This window comes from Anopheles stephensi, chromosome 3 (genome assembly GCF_013141755.1).
Source record: "Anopheles stephensi strain Indian chromosome 3, UCI_ANSTEP_V1.0, whole genome shotgun sequence".
Lineage (NCBI taxonomy): Eukaryota > Metazoa > Arthropoda > Insecta > Diptera > Culicidae > Anopheles > Anopheles stephensi.
The window spans coordinates 76,507,805-76,533,585 of NC_050203.1; the positions used below are offsets into that span (position 1 = coordinate 76,507,805).

The 25,781-nt window shown below is 47.1% G+C and overlaps 2 protein-coding genes across 6 annotated transcripts in view; one reads left to right on the plus strand and one right to left on the minus strand.

The window, feature by feature from the left end:
- The first annotated feature begins 572 nt into the window (after positions 1 to 572).
- On the plus strand, positions 573 to 17,440 carry LOC118510847 (mitochondrial carrier protein Rim2). The gene is made up of 6 exons (XM_036053178.1): positions 573 to 1,552; positions 9,981 to 10,263; positions 11,319 to 11,518; positions 11,630 to 11,903; positions 13,483 to 13,736; positions 13,939 to 17,440. The coding sequence occupies exons 1-6, from the start codon at positions 1,506 to 1,508 to the stop codon at positions 14,066 to 14,068; spliced, it is 1,188 nt and encodes a 395-aa protein (XP_035909071.1). The 5' UTR covers positions 573 to 1,505; the 3' UTR covers positions 14,069 to 17,440.
- Positions 17,441 to 18,274: 834 nt separating this feature from the next.
- Positions 18,275 to 25,781, minus strand: part of LOC118510846 (endochitinase A) — a 41,311-nt gene continuing 33,804 nt past the window's right edge. For all 5 annotated transcript variants that reach the window (XM_036053175.1, XM_036053176.1, XM_036053177.1 and 2 more), the window contains one exon: positions 18,275 to 23,493. In XM_036053175.1, the coding sequence (XP_035909068.1) occupies positions 21,429 to 23,493 (2,065 nt within the window). In that variant the 3' untranslated portion in view covers positions 18,275 to 21,428. The remainder of the gene's footprint in view (positions 23,494 to 25,781) is intronic.

Genomic DNA, 25,781 nt, shown 5'->3' on the forward strand with positions numbered 1-25,781 from the left:
GGCTAATACAAGTTCATTTTTAATACAGTGAATCATTCCAGCAAAACGATTATTGTAATGCTGTTTAAGAGTCGTAATGTTACTAGTAAGCAGCGCAGATGCTGTTCAATGGTAACATAAAACAAAACGACTATTTTGCTCCATGCAGTGGAATTGATTAGTTATAGATTTAATTTATAACGTGATGAAATTGGAAGTTTCTTCAACTTTTCACCTTTTTGACTTGGTTATCGTAGTTTTTGTATCATTTATTGCATTTCAATATCAGTGGTAAAAATTACGACTCCCAAGAAATCCCATAGTCCCGTAGGATTCGTGTCTGGCAAGTAAGTCAAAACAATCGACTGTATATGCTTAATTGCGACTTCCCGGGATGATCGCTTGGAATTGAATCAATAAAACGAGGGCAAGTACAGAGCCACTGGCGGTCAACATTTTCCAACGGCGCACTTCCATCCACTACATCCGCTTGTTTATTATTATTCCAAACCAGCTGTCAAAAAGGCCTTTTACGCACACACACATACACACTCAGCAACAAGCCCGAAGCCCTTCAAAAGATCTCGCCAGCAAGCTGTCAATCGGAGGCATTCTTGTTCCGAACGTCAAAGTGTGCGGATGTGAAAGCAAGCAAGTTACGATCTTAGTGCAACCGTAAAGAAAAAAACAATACCGAATTGAACATAAACTCAAACCATTGGAGATAAGCAAAACTATTGCTCATTGTATCGAAATTGTTTGTCCTGTGGAAGCGGTGTAAACATTGCAAGGCGTATATTTCGTACAATTTCGTTCACATCTGTGACACATAAAGCCAGTTTTTTTGCTTCTTCGCTGTGTGCGTTACGTTGAGAGTGTGTGCGTGTATCGAGAAATCAATCGAAAGAAGAGCTTTATTATTGTTTTGCACCTTTAATTGTTCACCCGACCGCGCGAAAAATTATCGCTACCGTGTTTTCCGTTCTTCGTTCTTCGATCGCCGGAAAAGTGAAATTACCCAGCGACGAGAGCCGCAAAGCACGCGTTCTGAGCAGTCGTGAGTTACATCACACCGCGTATTTCGCGGCGGCGTGCGTTTTCGCCATCGGGCGCCTAGTGCCAGGGGAAAAGGGCCCCCGGGAAGGGCTCTGGGACAACCGGAGACTTGCAAGATCTTTATCAGCGTTAATCAAGCAAGTGAAAGCCAAGTATAAAACACAAATGATTGGATTCATTTCGTCACGAGAGTAACAACGGAGCAGAAGAGTAGAAGAATTTTGTTCGACGCGCGTGCTTGTGTGTGTAATCCGTGAACTCCATAGAAACGATACGATAGTGTGCGCGTGTGTGTGAAGTTTCTTGTAAAGCAAGAAACGAGCAGAAAAAAACACTAAACTATCATAAACTTTGTGCCGATACACTTATCTTACTTCTTGTCCGTGAAGATAAAGAGTAAGTGAGGGCCCCGCTAAAAGGAAAAAAGGAAGGAAGCAAATCTTCTCGTCACAAGTCATTGCCGATAAATTATGTCACAGCGTGACAGAGAATCCTTCATTCACTTATTCGCCGGAGGGTAAGTACTCTTACAGATAAGAAAATTCCCCAGAAAAGTGTGCGTCCGAGTCGTTGTACCAATCTCGAGTCGGTTCCGATATGCAATTATAGTATGAAATGCAAATGGGAAAGTGCATTCCTCCTTGCAACCACGATGGGCGAACGAGTAGGCTAGGTTTTGCCTGTACAAACTTCCCCTTCGATACGCACGGTGGTATGCGTGAGGACTCGCTGGTCTGTCGAAGGGAAGTTCGCCTACTTTGTTGTATTGGAGGCTGGTGCGTACGATACAAACGACACGTACGCACCACACCGAACACCGAGCAAAACAAATATATCGAAGGGCTCTGGAACTGGTTTTTTTGGTGGTGGGCTCGAAAATGGGCCGGTTTCGAACTTTATTTGCGACGCAATAAGAGCCCACACAGCGCTAGTCACGCCAGAGAAGGAACGGTGGTTTTGCAATGTTCCCCGGGATAGGGAACTTTGTTTTATCTTGTTTACTCATAAGCGCCAGCCCATTGTTACAATCACCACCACTGGCACACACATAACACGGTATAGTTTCCTTCATCTCTTCAACACCACTACTGGTATTAAAATTGTGTCTATTTTTAGCTCAGAAAACCGGTGGCTGATGCATTCTCATTTCACGCATGCAAGCATGCATCATTTGCAACCGAAGTTAGCTGGAATATTCACCCGTTCTCGGTCTCAGAATGTTGCTATTATTCATCCGGCTTGCTACGACGCGCTTGACACGCCATCTCGTGGCCTGGAGAACGAGACGGCGAAACATGGATAAAAGCGCGAGCAAGATAGAGATGCGTGGCCGTGCGGTGGTGTACAGGGAGAGAAGGTTGCAATTATTTGACGCGCAATTTTATCCATGACCTTGAACCTGATACGTAGAACGCGAACTGGAGTGGGGTTCTAAACTTCCGAAAACTGCATCAAAGGGGCAAAGGCTCACCGCGCCAGAAGATGCATTACACAACACTCCGATAAACATCGATTACACATACGCTTCCGTTCCTCGTCGCCTTCTGTATAGGGGGAAAACTAGCGCTGGCAGAACGTCGTGAATCGGGCAAGCAATCTAAATGCGTTGTTTATTTGATACTTTTCGAAGGTTACGCCGGTTGGTGATGTAATTTGGGGAAGGTTTTGGAAAACGTGGTCATTAGGTCATTAGTTCGCGCGTTCGCCTTTTTTGATACATTTTCTCAGCGTGATGGCAAAAGCGGTAGCTTAAAATAGAATCTTGGCGCAATTGGAGGGACAAATGTGTACTTGGGCAATTACTCATGAAGTACTCACCTCGGTAAAATGGAGACGATGTACATTTGCTTTATTTCTGTAGACAAACAATCTGCAGAAGATGGATCCTCCGCACCAATGTGCCTGGGAAATTGTTATAGCTATAATTCTTTCTCATGCTAGTATTTTTCAAACCACATTACCTTTTTTATCACCTCATTACAATGTTTTTTTCCTTCCTTTCCCTGAGAATCGCTACTTATCGTGTGATTTCTTATCATTGATGGCTTTGATTAATTACAGTCCATGGTTGGGTATGTTATCTGCTTGGCTGGGGTGAAGAAAGAAATATTTAGATCACCCCATGGGGCGACCTGTTATTTCCTGTTTTTGAATACCGCCCTGCATGCTTCCCATCCAATGTCACGTTTGAAGATCTATTGCTATTGTAGACACCTGCCTTGCCTAGCACTCGAGCAACGTCAACGTTGAGGACAGTCTCGTGCAAGTACTGAGGACGGCTCTCGTGAATAACTACTGCTGGTGCTCTCACATGCCTCGGAGACGATGATTAGTATTCTGTACCCGACCTACCTCGCGAAATGTGCAAGGAGGAGATACAGACCTACAGACGTGCTCTAGAAAACCCATTGGCTACTAAGATCCACGTTACGAAATCATCGTGAGCGAGAGAACGTGCTTTTTCAAGCTGCTGCATCGGCACGACGCCATGTTTAATCCGGGGGCGCCGGTGGTATGCGTGAACGCACAAATGGTGTGCCTCCACAACTACAACCGCAACAACCCTCTTACAAGCTGCTATGACCGCGAGCACACGATACGCGTACAATTGGATACGCGGCTGTGCTAAAAATAGCTTGTGGTGCTGTTGACCACCCAAAGCAGCGATCCGCCCATCATCCCCCACCCTCGCTGTTTACAAAGGGCCGTTTCAGTTCGAGCTAATACAGTTCATTTACGAAGGGCCCCCTCCTGCTGTATTTTGTTTACCAAAAAGTGGGATAAACATTTACGGTTTGTTTTTCGTCGTTCAATTCACTTTCATTAAGAAGATGGATTTTGTTGGTTTGAAGTTGTGTGATGTCTGATCGTCGTCGCGCAGCGATATGCACCTTGTCTGGGGACGGACAACTTGCTCACCTTGCTAACAGTTGCATACGGAAATGAACGGAACCATTGGTGGTGATCCGGTGACGATTGGTCGCGAAATGCACAGCAGGCTCACTATAGACCAAGCAGAGATCCCCCATAGGCCGCATGTTGTGAGCTTCGGCTTCAAACGTCCACATGTCGAAACTACACCTCCGAACCGAAAACCACCTTAAACCGGTTCAAAAATCACGTTTCCTTGTGGCCGGGCGAACCCGCAGGAAAACAAGATTCGTGTTGGTACATTCCTTTTTTTTTTGTCGTTGTGGGTCCGTACATTGCGATAGCGGCCGCGGGACACAGCATAGAACCGTTGTAATTTGATAATGCGCGGACGACTAGCACACACCCCAAAGCGATCGCGATGGACAAACAAAGTAAATGACTCCGAAATAAATAAATAGCCGATGCTTATGGGTCCTGACCTTACGGAGCCGGGATCTGTACCGCCGAATGACGTCTGTCCGGCCGTGTGTTCCAAAAATACACCGCAGCACCAGCAGTGGCACCGCGGGGCACGACGGTAGAACGATCGCCTGATCTGCCAACGTTCGTGGAACGTGTCCAGCGCGCGAGAGCACCAAGATTAAGGTCTGGAGAGATTTTGTTCTGAAAATAATTGTTTACCATATTTGCAGCCGGTCAGCGGTGTCCCGTCATCATACTCGCTGGCCGCGATTAAACATTCGACCGTGATTGGTTCGGTCGATGATGGGTTTTGTGCCGCAAAAAAAAAGGGCCAAATCATAGCGAAACATTCTGATTCGTCGAAAAGTCCTGAAATATGGAGGATGTGCCCCGGGGGCAATGAAGTAGCAAAATTGCTTGATGTATCATCATCAGTTCCAGCCTCCCCGTATCGCAAGAAAGCAAAACACTCTTGATGGTGCTCTGCTTAAGATCTGAAGAAAAAGGTGGTGATGGTGCGTGGTTGAGAATTTGAATGGCTTGGAGCACTGCCACCAATCCAAAGCTTCCTGTACAGGTCAACCGACCCCGATTGATAAGACAAGCGCGGATCACCACATTTCTGCCACATTGCTTCAGCCGCCGTCGCCGACATGTAGCAGCAACATTTCCAGTATTAACCGGAACGCGAGTTCGAATGGGGGATTTTATAGATTACCCTCGCTGTGCAAATAGAGTGGCCAATGGCTACGAGTTCTGTAGAGCCCATGTTACTTAGCGCAAAGCCCCCACGACGGTATGAGACAACCCGCCCAAAAGCACACAGAGGTTCGATGTGGTGGATCTAGCTATTTGCGAAACTCATCCTTTCCAAGGTGTCTCAGGTGGTTGGGATTGGGATTTTTACGCGTTGTGCCACAATTAACATGTATTTCTCAGGATTTACAATAATATTGTTCAGTCTCTGGCCCGTGTTTGGAAATGGGAAAATTTTCCACGCGACAGCCACCATCACCCTGTCAGCCGGTATTGATCTGGCTCATAATCGATCGTATGCTAATTTGTTGACTTGAGCCTGAGATCTACGGCCCCCAAGTGGTGTGACGAGAGGGCGCCAGCCTTCAGCTGGAGTCTGGAAATCATCACCCACCACCCCGGAAAGAATGGAGCCAGCGCATCAACTGCGCCATTCGCGTGCGCACTTGTTTGAAATAGCAGGTCAACGACAATTATCTATCCCTTAGCGTGTACGTTACGTACGCCAGCACATCGCACTGTAGTACGTGTCATTGCAGGCACCATAATGTTGTACAATGTCCTGGTAGAACTTTTTGCTCCTGGAAGCTGCTAATTTGCGTGCCACCTCTGAGCTGGTCACACTTTTTATTTACAACATTCATTCGCATGTAGGTGATCGGTAGGATCGCGGAAAGCGAATTAGTTAAATCCGGAATTTGAAGCTCACGATAGCAACTGGTAACATTTCGACACCTTGCAGTGTGGCCACCGCGGGGATAATGGTCCGTCCTTTGTGTATTTATAGTCATCTGGCACCATTTTGGCCCCTTTGGGAGCCTATGATTCGGTGAAGTAAATTGAACGCTAATCAGTGAATCAATAGCCCGGCGTGTACATTATGAGCCCGATTTCTTCGTAGTTCCCAAATGTTGAGAACAGTGTTGGACTCTTGTACAGGACAGGTTATTGCGCAACTGATGTTGACAAATGTTAAAAGTTGCATCAAGACGATTGCTATAAAACCGTATCGATCAAACGCATCGTGTTTGTGTTGCTGTGCTTTAAAACTCATAGCTTCTTGTCATACCATTTTGTGTGGAACCCAAGATGCCGTGACATGGACCAATTACGGGTGGCACATGAATAAATCCCAACTTTGATATGACCTTCACGAACCTTCACGAACTTTCGAACGATAGTTGATGCTCCTTTAGTATTTGATCGATATCGTTTCGATAGCGCGCTAGCTTGGGAAAACATTTAAAAGGACATCAAGAACCTGAAATGGATGAATAATTTAGTGGATGTTGCTTGTTTTTCGAAGTTTTTTACTCGCCACATTATTATCTTCTTACCACTCGCTATTAATGTTAGGCGCTGTTGCTGTTATCAGCTACGTACGCGAAAGGACAACACAGCTTTACTGTAGCATTGCTTAACATCTTTCATTTATTTAACATGCTATTGCCGCCATCCCAGCGATAAGATAAGATTACGCGTTAGAAGCGTTTCTGTCGAGACAGAGTGTGAGAGAGCCGTGAGACTAGCTAAGGCCCACTTCTATACTACACGAGGGTTGATATCTGTGCCTCTGTTCTTATTTTTTGAGATAACGCTGCCCACCGAGTGTATGGTGAATGTGGGATGCTTATGAGACTACCATTTTCCACCCCATGCGTGTGTGCGTTTATTAACCTTTGCACCTCCGTCACACGTCGAGGCCCCATTGTAGATGGAACCATTTTGAATGTGGCGTTAAAATGACATACAAGGATTAAAAACGGAAGCTGCTGATGATTCACATGTAAATCGAACCGCCGTGTCCTGTGTATAGCTTGGTGGCGCGATAATAACAGAAAGAAGGGTGACACATACCTCTTAGCCAGTTCTTTCTTTCGCGGTGTGTCTCCGCGCTGGGTTTATTGCCGTGATCAAAGGTCGGTGTTGGTAAGCGGCGTGGGTTACAGAAAAAGAAACCTAAAATAAGAAACACGCACAAGGACGGACGCACAGCAAAACACGCCCCAACCAGCAGGGCCCTGGCTTTGCTGTTCTTTCTTCAGACGGCGATCACTTTTACCTTTTGGCTGTGGATCCGTTGCTACATTCATTTAGCACATGGCACTCTCGGTGTTGTGCACACGATATCTCAAGATGCACACCCTCTGCTGCCGGGGTACGGTGGGGATGGCGTTAAAAATATCGAAGAAGCGTCGTTGATATATTTACCCATCGAAGGGGTTCCACTTGAACACCTCTCACCAGAATATGTAACTGGCAGCAAGGATAGGTGCCAAAAAGAGGAAGCCGGGATAGGATATAAGCAGGGACATGCTAAAAATGTTAAACAAATCCGTACTACCGATGAACAGGGCAGACTATTTTTTGTCTTCCCTTCTCTGCAGATCGTGTGACAGATCACGCTTCGTTCACATGTTAGGGGGGCAATTTTTATCACGCACGCGGATAAGTGTTTGCTTCGAAGATGTCTGGCGCTACATACCAGAGATGACAACATAAGGTTTTGATAATATTTTCTTTCAGCAATCCTGTAATAGCTGTTTTGCTCGTTTTGTTCGTGTCCTTCCCCGCGTGGATTGTTTCCTTGTTGTGATCTGCTACAGCGTTTGCCGCATGGTGTACACAACACAAATCGAGTTTATTATTGTAAATTTTAACCGTCTCATCGGAGGCTGCTGTTTTCATCGATTGTGTGCGGTGCTGGGGAGGTTGTGTATGCATTGCAAATTAAATTCGCTTTTAACCACACCCACGGCGGATGCTTACTCCGGTACACAGAGACAAGCAGAGACCGCAGTGGAATCCATTTTTGTTGGGGAGGAAGCTCAAGCTCAAAAAGAAAACATCCCCATGAAGCTTCAATTGCTTCATGGTTGATGAATGATTGGCAAAAAAGGAAACTAAAACGAACTCATCAGAAATCTGGCGCCGCAACAAACATGCCCTGCCCACACAGTAGAGGAGACCCCAATGGGGGGGATGATAATTTGTGGACTCTTATCGTTGGTGGTGCGAGCGAGTGAGCTCTCGGCTAGAGGCCGTCGTTATTGTTTGTATTTAAAATCGCTCCCGGGCAGGTAATTGGTTCGACACCGGATGGAAGGTGGAAAATGGCCAGCGAGTGGGGCTGGTATGTAATGACCTTTTTTTGCAATGACACATTCAAAGGCAACGCTGATATGGGAAGAACGCCCAGGAGGCCTATGGAGTCGAGTGTTTGGTCACGTAAGCTGCATCGTGAAAGTAAGAAGAGAAATAGTCTTACGAAAGCAGAAAGACAATTCAGCTCATCCTCGTTTAAATAATCCTAGGGTGGATGATACTGAGAAGTAGCAAACATACTAGCAAGCTCTGGGGGGATGATAAGGAATTGTTTCCGGCGACTTGGTTATGTAAAGAACAAAACATACATAGACAGCACCCAAAAGAGCAAAAAGGTGACATCTTTTAACGAGCTTTTCCCACATGGTCGCGAGATGTGGGGTGGGTGATAATCCTCTCAACCGCGAGTCTTTTTTTCCAACCAGCGAATAATGGCCGGGGCTTTTTATTTTTAGCCTCATGTTTTCGTTTCGAACCGATCCGGAATTAGAACCTATCGCGCGCAACGAGTCGGGCCGAGTCGATGCAAATGTGGTGCAATCGCTGTTCGGCTGTGGCTCGTCGATCATCCCTCATCGCCAACTTGCCGTGATGTTTTGAAAGGATCACGCTCGATCGAGCTCATCACCGATGATCGGCAGCGCGCAGAAAAGGTTGCAGAAAAAGGGCAGCTTAATCCGGTACCTAATCCTACCCGATCTGGTTTTACACAGGCACACGTTGTTGACGAGAATCGCTCGGTAGGACACGATCATCGATTCGATCGATCGACCGAAGTGCGGATGAGAGTGTTATTTTGCGATTCCATTGCACGGCCTATAGGAGTGTTTGTTTTTTTTTTTGTCCCAGCGTATAAGGTGGCGTGAGATCTGATGAGTCTCTTGGACAGGCTTCTCCGTCGTTTGCGCTTCGCTTTCGCGCAATAGAGAGTGAACATCTATTTCGATTTGATTGATTGATCGGTTGTGCGCACAAGACAGTGACGATGCTCCTCGACAGATGGGAGAAAGGAAAGCCGATGCCTCCTATACCATCTCCTCTCACCCAAGTGTGTCGTGTGGATGCCTGATAGTGGACCCGCGGCTGCCAGTCGCGCTTGGGACGTAAAAGAATTAGCTTTTTTTTTGTTTCACATAGCCAGTGGCACAACACATTGATGGCCTTACGGTAAAATGGTTTTGTTGCGTTGGTGCTAAGGGCTGATTAGGTTTTCACTGCACAGGGTGACGCAGGTTTCGGTAGGCAAACCAGGAATTAATGATGATGAAGCAAACAAAAATAACATTGTAAAGAAATCTGGTTCCGGCCAGTTATATGGATCGATCCTGGCGTCATTGCACATGATTTAAAATTCCGACGAATTACTCTTGATAATGATGAGGAGGGGGGTTTACCAGGCCCACAAAAAAGTGTATTAGTGTCTAAAATGGCGTCTCAAAGTTTGTCGCAACTGGAACACAAATTACCCCATGCACCAAGCCAGAAATAGCAGGCCGAGACCTCTCGAGGTTGTGGTCCCAAGGAAGAATAGGAAGAAGGGGTTGTTTCGGGGTTCTACTGACGTAAATCCGCAGAGAAAAGATGTAGCTTTACAATCTTTGTCATGCGACAATTGCTTTGCTCATATGGACGTTGTGTTGCTAGAACGTGGAGTTGTCAATTACTGTTGTCTGCCTTTAACCAAAAATGCTTAAATTTCTCTCCTACATTTGTTCTAATTTCTCCTTTTCCCTGCCTTCCATTTCCAGTATCGCTGGTACTGCTGGCGCCGTAGTGACATGTCCGTTGGAGGTGGTAAAAACGCGTCTGCAAAGTTCGTCGTCGTCGTTTATCCATGCGGCCGCCTCGACTAGACACGGGCTCGTTACCGATGGTGGGAAACTGACCGATCCTCATCACCAGCATCACGTACGCCACGTGTCCGCCATCAACAACGCATCCTCGTCAGCAACGGATCGGCACCATAGCGCGGCCCGCCATCACCCGTCACGAGTATGCGCTAGCACGATCCTGACCCGTCGTCGTCCTTCGGTAGGTTTCATCAGTAGGAAGATTAGCGCGAACCAGTTTGAGCGCATGTACTTTGCTGGTTGGAAGCGGGAAGATGCGTGACAATCCCTATATGACATTAGGTCCATGGTCGAAGCGGTGTAGCCGGCTTAAACTGGCTCTCGGCGACTGGCTGTACTTTGGAAGCAAATCTAATGGAGTGCGCTAGATAGATGCGCTTGGGAGATGCCTCTTCGCCCTCGGGTTGCATAATCTATCCGGACGGATGTTTTGTAAAAAAAAAAAAGATGACAGCTCGTTACGCGATTGTAATAATGCAACTGCCGCGGGACTGTGTGGATCGTGCGGATCCCGAAACCAGAGTCAACTTGTTTACTAGTCTGGTTTGAAGTCGAACGCAAACACAGAACCTCGTGTAAAACAATTGATGATAGTATGGTAGCCCCACCGCACGTAACCTTTTAACCGGCCACGAGCCGCCATCGATCGAGCCGACCGGTTATCAAAGCTCGAACTGAAGTGCTAGCTGTTGGGATGTACTAGCCAGGGGAGGAGGGTACAAATCTCCGGACCGCTCCAGTTTGAACTGGTTAGGAATCGTTCTAGTTGGGAAAAAAGGGAACCTCGCGGGTCATGTAATGGTTGGGGCCGGTTACGGCTCTTATCGTCATGGTTCTTTTTTTTTACTTTTACCACAGTCGCTGTCTGTCTGTCCTCTTTGTGGCCAGGGATGCTCTGTAAGAAGATTGCTATAGAATAGTGACGCCCTGAGTTCTAGATAATTCCCCGTAGCAGCAGCAGCAGCAGCAGTGGAATATTACCAATCGAAATCTGGTTCCAAAAATAAACCAGCAAAAGCATTGTCGATTCCAAATAAGGACATTTTTGTCAGCATTGCGAACTTCTGGGGGATTTTATGACGGATCGTGCGGATATGCTTGCGGCATTATTATCTTGACTCGTTAGGCAAATGTTTGTTGTACTGTCGCGCGTATATGTCTTGATTTTTTTTACTATCTGTGGAACATTCAAATAATAAAGTGTCTCGACATTTTCTTATTGCAACCCCGTTTCAGATACTGGCCATTCCACAGTGTGGTTTGTCAACGTCGGTACAGTCGATTAGCATCTGGCAATGCCTGAAGCATATCGTCCAAACCGAAGGCTCACGAGCCCTGTTCAAGGGTCTCGGACCGAATATCGTCGGCGTGGCGCCATCCCGTGCGATCTACTTCTGCGCCTATTCTAAGACAAAGAATACGCTGAATACTGTCGGGTAGGTTTTGCTCTCGTTGGAGCTTTCCAGCAATGTTGAACGTTATATTGATTTTCGTCCCCCCCCCCCCCCTTTTTTTTTCTTCCCTCTCTCCCTTGCCCCATCTATCAGCATTATTCCGGCCAACTCTCCGTTGGTGCACATACTGAGCGCGTCCTGTGCCGGGTTCGTTTCGTCCACCGCAACAAACCCGATATGGTTCATCAAGACGCGCATGCAGCTGGACAGCAATGCGAACGGCCGGATGACGGTGGGTGAGTGTGTGCGGCGCATTTACGAGTCGCAGGGTGTCCGCGGGTTCTACAAGGGCATCACCGCCAGCTACGTCGGCATCTCGGAGACGGTGATCCACTTCGTGATCTACGAGGCGCTGAAGAAGAAACTGGTATGTATCGAAGCGGCCAGTCCGGCAGCTCCCTAATCTCGCATCAAATGTGCCACTTCTCTTTCCACTTCAGTCCGCCGTCCGTGGTGTGCGCTTTCAATTGCCGTTCACATTGTCCGCTCGCTCATCCGTGTGGGGGCGCCACGTCCATCATCGCGTTCTGTGTGTGTGTGCGTTGTTCATGTCATTGTTTGCATTGGTGGTTTCATGATGGTGATGCATGCTCGCCTCGATCCTATATACATGATCGCAAAGTGATCTCTGTAGTACAGCTTCCGGATGGCAAATCCGAGACAGGAAAGAATCATACACTCCCGTAGTAAGGACCGGAAGAGCCACACCGTGGCTAAAAAAAGCCCACCCGACCCGACCAAAGCAAATGGGGCCGAGAGGTAGAGCGAAAGCAAGAAAAAATGGTGGCGACGCATTCCCGGGGGAGATTGTCCGCAAATGTCGGTTAAGACATCATCGGTGAGAGATCATTGTTTCAGCGGCAAACAACCATTTCCTCCTATACTCAGTCATAGTTTTGTAGGTCGAATGCTTTTCGTTCGTACGCGAAGCGGCGGAGACCCACACCCACAATCTGACAGAAACAGAGGGCAAAAGAGACAGAGAGAGAGAAAGGGAGAGAAAGAGAGAGAAAAAGGGAGAGGTTGGATGATGGGGGAAAAGCAAAAACTCTCTGAGAGATAGAGGAACGGCCGCGAAGAACATCGCCTCCTCAACCCTGACTTGTGTCCCAAAACCCCAATGGGCCAAGGTATCGTTCCGTTATGGGTGTAGCGTCCAGTTCCAAAGTATGCGTGAGATGCCGTCAGAACGTTGGAAGAAAAAAAAGCGGTTTCCGAAATTTTTGGCATCAAAATTAGAAAGGAGATTTATGGTATGAATCGAAATATCGTTGGATACGGCGCGATCGATGCGTACACGAGGCGATCCTCTTCCAATTTTCTGGCGGTACTCTCGCACCAGCGTTCTGTTGCCGTCTACACCCAAAACAGCCAATTCATCATCCACTACTTTGCATCTACTTTGCCACGTAAAGGGCGCACGTAATCGTTTCGTACCATTTCAGAACCGCCTTCTTCTCATCATCACACTCGATAGCGCCTGTGTCAGTCTATAACCCGCGTGTAGCTCGTGCTGAGGCGCGGTCTCAGACGCGATAGAACAAAAAAACAAGTTACTCTTAACATTTACCCTTATTAATTCCTACTCATTAAGCAAATGTCCCGCCCAAAGGCGCTCTATTGCTCATTCATACCGTTACCATCTTCTGGGCCTGGGACGGCATGGATCATCTCGTTCGAAACTGTTGTCCGTCTGTCGTACTCTGTCCACTACACACACACACACTACACCTGACATTTAATGCACACACGTTACCCACACACACACACACAAACTAAATAAGTAGAGCGGGCAAGAGTTTCGAAGGTGACGTGCGTCCTGGACGGAGCTAACCGGCAACATTGCGTTGCCGCAGAAGACATTTGGTTGCGCGCGACCCCCCGAACCTGGAGTTGGACTAATCGCCGGTTTTTTCCAATCCACTTGTTTCTCGCTACCAATATAGCTCGAGCTGCGCCAGTCATCACCAGCCGCACAAGCCCTTGCGTCCGGAGACTCGACCGCCGGGGGTGGTAAAACGTCGCGCGACTTCCTGGAGTTTATGGTGGCCGGTGCTACGTCCAAGACGATCGCATCGGTGGTGGCGTACCCGCACGAGGTCGCCCGCACACGGCTCCGGGAGGAGGGCAACAAGTATCGCAACTTCTGGCAGACGCTGCTGACCGTGTGGAAGGAGGAAGGCAAAGCCGGCCTCTACCGGTAAGTGAACCTTCGCGCTGGAAAATCGCATTTTCTACAGGGATAAAATGGCGGGAAGCTCCTGCAACTTTGTGAGAACATGTCCACATCCCACCCGTTAGCAGACTGGGAAGATGCAGGCTTTCTGTTCATTTTTACCCCACTGATATGGCTTCCATTAACACAAAATTAACGAATCCATCTCGTTCTACTACTATCTCAGTGGTCTCGGAACGCAGCTGGTACGACAGATCCCGAACACGGCGATCATGATGGCCACGTACGAGGCTGTCGTGTACGTGTTGACCAACCCTGCCAGTGCCAGCCTGCTGCCAACCGGTGCGGGTAACTGAGATCGGGCCGCCGGGGTTGGGGCGCCACTCGACGGGGACCTGCTAGTGGTGCGGGACGCGCCAACGGCCGCAATCGATGGTGACTTTCTGTTGCAGGAGGATGACGCCTTACCTCCGCCATCGTTGGCACTGCTTTCGACTGCGTTGGCCACACTGGTGGACAGCACGCGAAGCAGTGGCACCGCACCGACGACCCCAGTTGCTGTAGCGCCAAGCCCGGCCCTGGAAGCGGATGAACCGGTGGGGGGCGGCAACCCTGCATTGATTGTGCATTGTATTTGTGATTTCTTCGTGGATCTGTAAGGTCTAGTGGAGGGATGATATTACTGTGGTGTTTTTTTGATAGTGCGTAAGTTTTGCCGATAGCGAAGTAGATTTTAGCACCATGGGGGGGAGGGGATGGGACAACACACAGACAAACACACAATTTCACAAAGCTAACTATAAACTATGGTTAGTGTGTGGGAGAGCGAGCGAGAGAAGATTTGCTGTGTGAGTATTTATGCAATTTAAAAACGGGCGGCGGAAGTTGAGCGAAAGCGCTGCAAGGTAGAAGAACATACGCAAAGAAGTAAACCGCGGGAGGGAGCATGTAGAAATAGACCACATTCGGGGACGAGAAAAAAAGGGAGGGGGGGTGATGAGATGCAAACACACACACACCTTTTCTTTTTCGTCCTAGACACTAGACTGATTGTTCGTATGCACACACACAAACACACACGCACATATAAGCGCTTGGAAACGGAATCAAAGAAATCAAAGCTCTGATTGGAATTTGTTTTATTTACGTTAAATGTATCGTTAAATTGTTTTATTCCTTTGCTGGTTCAGATTTGTTCCATTTAAGCGGTTCCGAGTAAGCTAGACGAAAGGGGGGGTGTATATGTGTTGAGACGATTATTGCGGTTTATTATGTTTCTCTGTTCGTCGTTGCGCTTCCGTTGGTAGCCGCCGCCGTAGAAGAAAGTAGATCGTAGTGTAAGCGAGCGAAGGAACGAGCTAGTCTCCTATTACTAGCGTTTAGATGTTTAGGGTTTGCTATTATTATTTTATTTCCATACACAGAACGATATCCTAAGAGCGATTAAGACGTTCCTCTCTTTACTTCGTACTCGCCGGTTCCGGCTTCGTCTCCACGTCTGGTGGAAGCACGGAACTCGCGGTGCGCGGTACAAGGAGAACCGATTCGATGGAGCGAGAAGAGTTCAGGGAAAATTATATTAATTTTTTGTCGAAACTCGAAACCTGCTTCCATACCCAAAAGAAAAACAAAAGGCATTCAATTGTAACGTGAGAACAATTCCAAACGTACACGCACATTTTCTACCAATTTTGTTTGTCCATTTTGCTGCAGTGATTATGGCTGTATAGAGTTTAACTACGGTGAGAAGGTAGCACACGGTAGCCCATGCTTTTCTAATGGGAAGTCGGTCCGGAAGTCGTAGTAGTTGCATCTTGTAATGCGATTCTGTAGAACAATTATGTTAATTGAGACTGGATTGGCAATTGGGAGGAGAGGAGGAATCCGGGTAGCACAAAACACACAGTCACACAAACATAAGTACAAATAGGTTTTCTGCTTTTGCTGTAATCACGTCGTTTTGTAAGTAAAAGCAACACCGCCAGGTCAGGGCAAATAATGTATTTACCCTTGGAGTAGCCCCGGTCCCTGTAGTTGGCAGAAGCCAAGCAAATGCGACAGCATCAGTCCAAAAATACCAAAATGAGTCATCATGCGATCGTCGTTGTTGTCTGCGGCACGATGCATGTTAAAAATCTTATCAAGTGCAACGAATTATTCACTCGGTCGCCATTGGGTGGAAAATGGAGTGTTTTTTTTTCTTCTTATTTACTGTGAAAAACAGACAACACTGGCAACCACCCCAGAAGAGGAGGATGCTGTTCGCTCAAAGCCGGGTGGCGTGATTGGCGTCGGAAAAGACGACCAACACACACACACACTCGTAAAGGGAAAATGCCCATTAATGCGCATATTGGGATGCGGTCGTTGCGTTGTTGTGGCGAAGGAAAGGGAAAATGGACAGACATAATTAGTGTTTTAAAAATAAGATCAGGGGTCATCCGCGATCAGCAGTGTCTTTTTATTTCCCTCCCCGAATAACAACGACGAGTCAAGTGTCAACAAAACCAAACATTCCTCGCTGAATTGATTTACCGCGGCAGGATAAACCTTTGCCCGTCATAATACGGCACAGTAAACAACTTGATCGAGCGATTACTAATTACCAAAAACGAAAAATGATGTGCCAAAAAATTCGAATGTCGACATATGAAAAAACAAGTCTCCCAGTTTTGTTTGCGAGACCTACCTTTGACGGCTCCTTTCGGGGAGGGATGACACCTTTTCATTACATGGCGTTATAGTCTGTCCGTTCTTGCTTGCGGGCGAACGAACGAACGACGCCCTCTTGTGCGACCAGTTGCCAACCAGTCGAGAGTCGGCTGGGCCATCTGCCAGCCAAAATACCGCAAAATGGCGCTCAACGAAGATGATATGATGTAACAATACAATAATTACCGAATGCTCTAGCAGCGAGCGACTTAATACTGTAGAGTACAAGCTTGGATGAGCCATAATCACACCATCGTTTCATTTTGTTTCCCGTAACCTTTACGGTACAACATTACGTGCGCATAGTAGCGGAAAAAAAAACCGCCGCACGGTGTGCTCTCACGGTGCAACAATTTTAAACTGACCGTTACAGCATGAAACACTATGGAAGCCTATATACGCTCGCCCACTAAGGGTGAACAATCAGTCAAATGAGATGAGTCCCTGTGAAACGCAAGTTAACCTGATAGCAAACAAGCAAACAATTAAACTGGAAACATGATAATATCCCATTCAACGAAAAACGGATGATTTACAACGTACAGTAATTAGAAGATAACGGTGAGAGTGGATGGTGCAGAACGACGTATCAACAACTCACTGGGAGCTGTAAGAGAATCCCTTGCAAACATAATTGGAGGATGAATAATTGTTGCTTTACATTGGAAGTGAGAGCCTTCGATCGGGTAATCGTTTACGTTTATCGATAAAACACATCTCTATACATGCATACATATATATATTATATACAAACTTAATATTGCATACACCGTATACAAAACCAAGCATTATTGTAGTAAGTACGCTAAACAATAGTAGCTGAGCAGTGGAGAATGAAAAACAAAATGAAAAACGAAGAAAAAAAAACAAACAAAAATTGAACGCACGAAACATGAAGATGGAAGGGGAAAAAGTAAGTGTTTATTGAAACATGATGTTATTTTGTTTTGTATAGTTTTTTTTTTTATTGAAATGAATTACTATATACATATGAATAAAGTTAATCCAAAATAATATGTGCTTGCTTGGTTGACGATGAATGGAGTTTTGTCGAAAGAAATAGCACCACCATGAGTAGTGTGTGACTGGCCTTTGGTCTGGCATATGGCGAGATCGGCTTAGACTTGTTCCGTTGAGGGAGATCTTAAAGCTGTAAATTGAACTCAAATCGAAGCTGAGAAAGTTGCGACCCAAGAAAGAATCTCACATCTCGTGAGTGTGTTACCGATCTGGAAGAAAGTTTTCGCCATTTGATAGTCGGTCACTGATATAACTTCAGGCCTAGAGCAACCTGTTGTGATAATTATGGGGATTTGGATTCTTAGCAATCAAAAATAGTTGGAAGCAAAAAGAAGATTACCAAACGCAACATCAAACACTGATCTGATGGATAGGCGATTATGCCATCGAAGTCGTCCGAAACTTCAGTTCTGAAATCTTGCATCAAATGTGAGGACTAAGAGCAAGCGTTCCACGCATGGAAACCTTGTCGACTAAAGGACTGCTCAGCAGTTGTTCAGAAGGATGATTGACCATTATGGGATCCATGAGCTCTACTAAATCACCTCTCACTATCGTGAAGCCAATTATACTCGCTAGATAAAGTTGGTCTGATCATGTCATGAGATTGGCACCGAACGACCAGGCGCTTAAAGTCGGCTCCTCACGGACTGGAAGCGTTTCAGGCCCAAGTTGGAGTTGAGTCCTCCAGAAAAGCCTGGCCTGCGAGGATTAGATGAAAATGGCACTCGAGGCGTGTGCAGCTTCAAGGATTTGTGCAGCCGCAACTGATTGAATTTCGGATCCGAACGACCACCATTGAACACGAAAACATAAACCACCACCCCCAGTTGAAAGTTTGTTCCATTTTATTGCTAGAATTCGTTTTGTTTGAATTTTGGACTTTGATATGGACTTCGCGATATGGGCGAAGCAAATTGGTGATCGATGATCGAGCAAACAAACGCAAACTTAAAATTGAACCACGTGTTTTTTTTTGAACAATTGTAGCTGTACTGTAGCTACATTACTTCCTGGAGCGGTTATGATCGCAACAGTAGGTGTGTTGTGTTTAAAGCTTTCGTGGGGTAGAATGTGTGTAAACTGAATCGAAACATTTCGTAATGCTGAGAACTAAATCGTTATGAACAACTTCTTTCCCTACAGTATTACATATACGTACTTCCGGTTTGGTTTGCTTTGTAGTTTTAGCCGAAAAACTACGACAAAAGGAAAGAGATGGTGGCCGGGGATAGGGAATGATAGGGAGGGTAGAGGGGGTTTGAATATTATTTATTGATCGAATTTCTTCTAGATCGATTCACTAGCATTCAGCAAGTTCAATGTATTGTATTGTATTGATGTAGTGCCGGCTCGGCGATGAGCGATCGGCAGTCCTTCTTTTTGTGTTGGCAATAATTACATTCTATTTCAGTTATAGGATTGTGTAGCTCTTATATTCATCTCTCGTTTAATTTCTTTCCTATAATGATCAAGCTCGGAAGTTTTACTGAACTATTATGTGTTATCCATCGTTTCGGTCCGTTCTGCTGCCCTCACTGATTGTATTCTGTACCATTGTCATCGGGTTGTCTTTTTCGCTTGACTATGTATGTGTAGCATTGTTGTTCATGGTTTTGGTTGTAGTTACAATAAGCCGGTACAGATGTGTGCTCGGGTGTCTATTTCTACAAGCATGAATGGGAAACGATCGGTTTATTACAGGATGTAAAATAAGATTTTACTTACAACAAACTCCTTTTCTTCTTCTTGCTTTTCCGCGATCGATGTTTTGCAATTGGACCCATCAAAATAAAACCATTTATTGTGGGCTGTCTTTTCTATACTCTTATGTCGGTATGTGTCTTAATTGAGCAGTTAAGTATTTTCCTGTTTTTTTTTTTGTTAAGTGTTTCTATCTTCTTTAGTATTTTTTCTGTTTTTCCTTTTTGTCTGTCGAGCGCTCGGGAAAAAGGAGAGATGGGAAACGCGTGTTTTTTCTTCTCTACAAGTACCCCCTGGGAAAAGGAATTATTTAGTCCTGCTCCTCTGAACGTATTTAACTTCTAAAAAGGTATTGTGATTATTAGGGACGGTTCTGAAATTGTTCTATCAACGGTTACAGCAATCTCTAACCCCTTTGTCGCTTAGTGAGCAGACCGCTCTCTCTCTCTTGCTCTCTTTGTACAGTGTGTCATGAATAGTGCACCCTTGTCTAATGGGGCGTCTCTGTGCTAGGGATGATGGCATAGGAAAAGGAAGAATAGATAAGTAGAAGGGCTTGTGTCCTTCGAGATCGATACAAAGGATAGAAAGAAGTAGCAAAAAGAAATTGCATTCGAGATGAAAGCCATTAACTCGACTGAGAGAAGTAAAGATTAATCGAAAAAGGTTCAATAAGTTCAGTAAGTTAAGTCATAGGTGGTTCGAACACTCGTTTCTCTGTTATGCTTATGTTTGGCCTCAACACATGTACAGGTTTTCGTGTAATGCGGAATACTGCGATTCTCTTCGCCCTCTGCTCTTTTGCTGTGTGACTAAAGGAACGAAAGATTTGTTAGATATAGTTTTTCTTTTCTTTTCACAATTTTACTAGTTTCTCTTACATGGCTAGAGTCGTGACATCCGTGGCTGTCTCCTAGTTTAATAAGCATCTTTTACATCAACGCACAATTACCTAGCGGCGAAAAAGCTTCCTGGTGGAAGAGATGTCGCGCTTGCTGTTTTAAAAGAATTGTATGAATGTGTGTACACATAGCCTAATACTATCTCGCTTTCTGCTTCGTCTTCCGCTTTCCATCCAGCCCACATCACATCGGCGCTTTCCCACTGGGCAAATGTATTTCCTTACTTTTAGTTAGAAAACTGTATAGCATCGTATTTTGCGTCCTCCGCGTTCGGTGATCCGCGTGTGTACTGAGCTCGTTTATGCGCTCGGGTTCATTTCTTCATTGTCGCTCAATTGAATTGTGATGATGGAATTAGCTAGGTCTCGTGTCCCAAAGAAAGAAAAACTATACTGCCCTTTTATGCCTCTCTCAGCCACTAAAACGAACGGGAGCCACACCTCGTCTTATGTATATATAACGTATTATTGATTTAAATACTGATTTTATCATGATTGACGTTTGTTTTTAGATTCCTTTGGTTTACATTGCGCGCCTGTATTTCACGGGTTGCACGGGTCGGGGGGACTTTTTTTTATCTTCCTTTCCACACGCCTGCCTGCCTAATTCAGCTCCAGGGAGAACACTGCACATGAGTTAAGGAATGTTAAATGCAGCGCCTTAAAGAGGAGACAGTTTGGGGTGTTTCAGGTTTTTCTTGTTGTTGGAGAGAAATTTTAGTGAGAAGAATTATTACTTTCGTTTCTGCTTAAGAAGAGGCAAGAAGGAATTGTGTTGTCTATTACGAAGGTACGGAAAGAATTCTATCCCTGTTTTATTCATTGTATGCCGGGGGCGGGGTTGTAAAATGTCATACTTTACTTAAAGTTGACTACGCTAAAAAAGACGTTTGACATGCGCCTATCCTTATATAGTCATAACGGGGGAGGAAGGTGCTTAAAGATCACACCAACTCCCCTTGAGAAATGTCATACTCTGTGTCCTAAGAATGTCTTAAAATCGAACCGCAACGGTTGTCCTAGTGTGCGGATTCTGCAACTACTACTAACTACAACCTGTCAACGGCTCGCTAAGTAGGCTGAGAAGGGAAAACATCTTGTTTTACTCTACCAAACTGGAATCGGTATTGGTTTCGCGTTGGAAAAAGTGGTAATAAAATGGTAACAATTCTGTTTTTCGCGCTATTAAATGTTGCTATTAAAAAGACCTGTTTTGAAGTTTATCCTCTCTTACCCTTTTTTTGTTTCTCTCTCTCTCTTTCTTCGCCAGCTTCAGCTGTATCGGTGTATTCCCTCTTTCACAGCAGTATCTCGGCCTGAACAGCGTCGCCGAAGTCATCGGAAAAGCGGCTTGCGCACCCGACCGTGCCTAGATATTATCACAACATTTGTTCCGATTCGGTCGGTGAGATCGGTGACAGTTCCATACCATCCAGCAGGGGCGTTTTCTCCTCGTTTCCACTGCCAAACTCATCGCTACCGGCAGCATCGTCCAGGTACTGACGTACGTCCCGCGGTGCGTGCTTGTGCCGATGGGTGTGCTCGATGGTCACGTTGGTCGAACCGGCGGTCGAGCGTTGTGGCACCGGTGACTTGAGCAGGGAAGTGTCCGTAGTGCTAACGCTCGTTGCGTCCTCGCTGGCAGTGTCCGAAGCATCCGACGTGCAGGTAACGTCCGACGAGAGTGGTTTCGCTTCAAACTCCAGCGTTGCGCCCTCGCCACCGGTTGACGATGAGGACGCGGCACTGGCTGCAGTGCGACAAGGGCTCGCCGGGCTGTTGGAACGGCCGGTAGCTGCCCGGAGCGACGTTTCCGACGAGAAGTCTTCGATGGACACACTGTCCAGGATTGTGCTGTGCTTGAACCGTGCCAGCGAGAACAGTTGCTGCCGGTCGGTTCGGTTCGGGCGGTTGCGGCTCGTGGAGGCGAGTGATGCGGCCGGTGAGGAGGCGGAGGTGGTAGACGTCACGGAGAATGTGCAGGAGGGACTGCCGGGCGGTAGCGGTTCCGGGGTAAGTATGAACCGATCACAGCTCATCTCACCGATGCTGCCAGTTTCGGTTGTGGGGAGATCCTGGGAACCGTGCGATCGGAGCATACGATCCACCTCTGAATGAGGACCTCCGGAAAAGCTAGAGACCGAGCGGAACTGGTGCGCGTGGAGTTGCTGTTGCTGGTGCTGTGGATGGTGGTGTCCACCGGGAACACAGTTGAAGGACGTCTCGAACAGACACTCGTTTGATTTGATCAAATTGCTGCGCCATTGGAGACCTCGCTCTCGGGCCGTCGGTACGATCGTGTGCAGATTCTGATAGGACGAATGGTTCTTGCGCGACGGAGACACCGGCGAAGGGGCATGCTTCGGAGACGGTGTTGACGGTGGGGCCAGCATCGGTGGTAGTGAGAGCTGCGGTTGCAGCTGTCCCGCCGGCCGGGACTGAGATGACTGCGAGCGCGAAGTATCGATCGGCATGAAGGCCGAATCGATGCGACGCTCCTCCTCGAACGAGCGGAAAATCTTGCGACTCGTGTTTTTGATTGACTTGCGCGTAGAGTTGTACGACATGTCCTCGAACGATGACACGCGGTACTTCTGCGAGAACACCTCGGTGGTGGCACACTTGCGCAGCGGGGACAGTGTGTAACACAGCGAAGAGTTCGTCGTAGAGGACGAATGATTGTTGATGACGAGCTTGGGCGGTTCCAGGAACCTGGAGCGGCTCGGCGAAATGTCCCGGGACGCGATCGACGGTTCCGTCCGGGAGCTGCTGACAGCGCACGGACCGGGCGAGGTGTTGTAGCCCGACGTTTGCGGCAACACCTGTGACTGCGTGTGGTGATGATAGTCGTGACAGGGCGAGGACCCGGTAGAATCGATGTACTTCATGTTGGCAATCGTGGTCGCTAGATTGTCGGAGGTGCTGGCCGCTCCCCCCTGCTCAACGAGCAGATCCTCCACGCCCTCGTCGATCGGGGAGTTCATGGAGGCGAAGCTGCTCAGCTTAAAGCTGGACGCCCTGGACGATTCGCCGTCCGTCATGGAACCGAACGCGGAGTCTTGCGATGGGTTGCTGAGCCCGAGTATCATGCCGCGCCGGCTGTACTCCATGCGGCGCGACTTGGAGTTCTTGTACGCGGAGGACGGGTTGAGGTTGACGGCACCCGACCCGCCCGAACCGCCCGCCACCGCACCCACCGAGGAGCCCGTGGCCGCCGAGGACGATGTGCCGGCCCCGTGCGCTTCTTCGATCGAATCTATACGAATGATTGTGTTGTTGTTACTATTGCTGTTGTCGTCCGAGTGGACATTATTGTCACAGTAATGTATCGGCGAGCTCAGTGGATCGTAATGGCATGGATCGTCGATGCGGGCTGACGCTATAACTATTTCATCTAACAGATCTTCAGAATCACTACTAGACAGATCGGAGGATTCTACATCACTATAAAGAAAAAAGACGGAATTCGAAACGGACGACGGGAACGGGAGAGGGGGCAGGAGGATGCCCAGCGGACATCGGGAGCGTGAGAAGGGGCGTTGGAGGGGAATCCGTACGGGACGATATAGATAAATCCACACGAACAACGTACAACGCCACACATGAAACACTCGGTAGTAGTGTACAACACACACAGGAATGTATGTAGGTGCCAGCCAACTGGGTAGCCAGCTGGCCTAGTTCGTATGCATGAATAGCTGTGTGTGTGTGTGTTTGTGGTTGTGTGTGTGTGTGTGTATGTGCTAGAACCAAAAAACCAAACAAGTGAAGTAGGTGGTGGCATCAAATCAAAGCAAACTACAAGATAACAAAGCTGTGTGTGCGGCGGGCTATGGTAGGAGTGATGGATGGACCGCTACTAATCTTCCCACAACTTCTTACAGAATCGATACACTCTACTGAACTGAACTAGCTTCCAATCTACTACCAGATTAATACGCAACCAGGAACCGAACGTCGGGTTGATGTACAAAAAGCATAATCAAGCTACGTGGGAATGTGTGTTGGACATTATTGGACGGCTCTCGTTGTGCGTGTAGGATGGCAGAAAAGATGAAGCTACCCAGCAATAACACCAGACACCGATACGACGACTTCGTTCCATTCTCATTAAGCAAGGACGAGGGAGAGCTCGCTGGTCGACTAGCTGGTAACGATAATGGTACAAGGTAGTAATATCGAAGAGGACAACAGGTTTAGCCGAAATTGATTTATACGGCCGCCAATATACATCCTATCCGCATTCTGCAGGAGGTGGTGGTTACCTTGCGATAATGGAGCAGAATATGATAACGTTGGTCGCTTTTGTAATGATGCGCTGTGAGGTGGACCACCCGGTGGGGGGTAAAGAAACAGCGAATGATAACGAGCACGATAGCGAAATATCTATGCCAAGGACACCGCAAACAGGTGGACCGGCGGGTATGGAAGCACTTGGAACCGAAATTGTACTGATTAACTTTCGCTCGACACGGAACGGGGATGATATCGTTACCGGTATGTTGCGATTGTGTGGAGCGTTTTATCGGTGTGGAGTTGAAGATAGCAGTAGTGGTAGCAGCAACATAATGAATGGAACTATTTGCGAGCAACCCCAGGAAGCTGTAGGGTTGTAGCCTTTTAACCGCTGGAAAGGATCAGCCCAACCGGTTAAGAAGTAATTAGTGGAGTGGAGTTATGGACAATACAAGTCTCTGAAGCGATACGGAACCGAGAGGTTGGATACAAACGACCGGCGGCTAGCTCTAGCGTGCCGTTAATGGCAGTGCCCAGGTTCACTGGCTTTTTTAGCAGAATGTTTTGTTTGTGCAAATTGCATAATTTAAGGCGTTTTTTTTTTGGTCTAAACTGATGGTATACATTCAGGGTGTTTGTTTGGTAAATGCGCCTAAATGTATGCAACTAGCGTATGAAAACTACTTCATCACACGCTTGTTTACGCGCCTTTAGCAACCAGTGATCCTGGGCGTGGTGTTTTCTTCAAGAGTAAGGATATAATCACCGGATCAAGATAATTTGTCTCGCTGTTCCGCTTACCTAAACGCAATGTTGCTCGAAGAAGACGGTTTCCGGGTGAATATCAGAACACTGCTCCGGACACAAAAAAAAAGCAGGGCAATGAATTCTTATCTTACTACAATCAAACACAGACAAACACACACACACACGCACACACAATTACGATAACCCACTAGAGCTAGAATACGGAACCCGACCGATGCGTGCCTTTTTTTTTTTGGCACTGCTGTTTGGTTTGGGAAGTTGGCACTGCTGTTTTTTTTCTCTTCGCCAGCACCAACGCATTTTGCCAGCTGGCTGGACCATTTGTTATGTAGGTTATGCTCGTGGTGAGCAAAAACGCTGGAGTGCAGAAAGGCAAGCAACAGCTGGTGTCGTCGTCCGCGTTTGGTGTCGGTGGAGCTGGTGCTCCGGTATCGATGCGTCAGCGTGGCTTGCAAAACACGAAAGGCCTACCCCATCCGATTCCTCCCCAAACGCCACCATGTGAGCCGTGATGAAGCGTTTTTTTTGTTTGGGTGGGGAGGAAGAACATAATCGTAAAGTATGGGGAAAAAACGGTTCCCAGACCACCACCGGTTGGGCGGGTAGCTTCGTTAGGCCAAACGAAACTCGAACTCATCGTAATGAACTTGATGGTAATAGCTGGCGTTTGTGTGTGTTTTGACGTGTGGATCGATCATCGAAGATGGACAGGGACGATGCCGGAATTG

Coding starts and splice junctions, on each gene's coding strand:
- LOC118510847 (XM_036053178.1), top strand. CDS start 1,506: ATGTCACAGCGTGACAGAGAATCCTTCATTCACTTATTCGCCGGAGG. Junction 1,553..9,980: donor ATTCACTTATTCGCCGGAGG/GTAAGTACTCTT, acceptor TTCCATTTCCAG/TATCGCTGGTACTGCTGGCG. Junction 13,737..13,938: donor GGCAAAGCCGGCCTCTACCG/GTAAGTGAACCT, acceptor CTACTATCTCAG/TGGTCTCGGAACGCAGCTGG.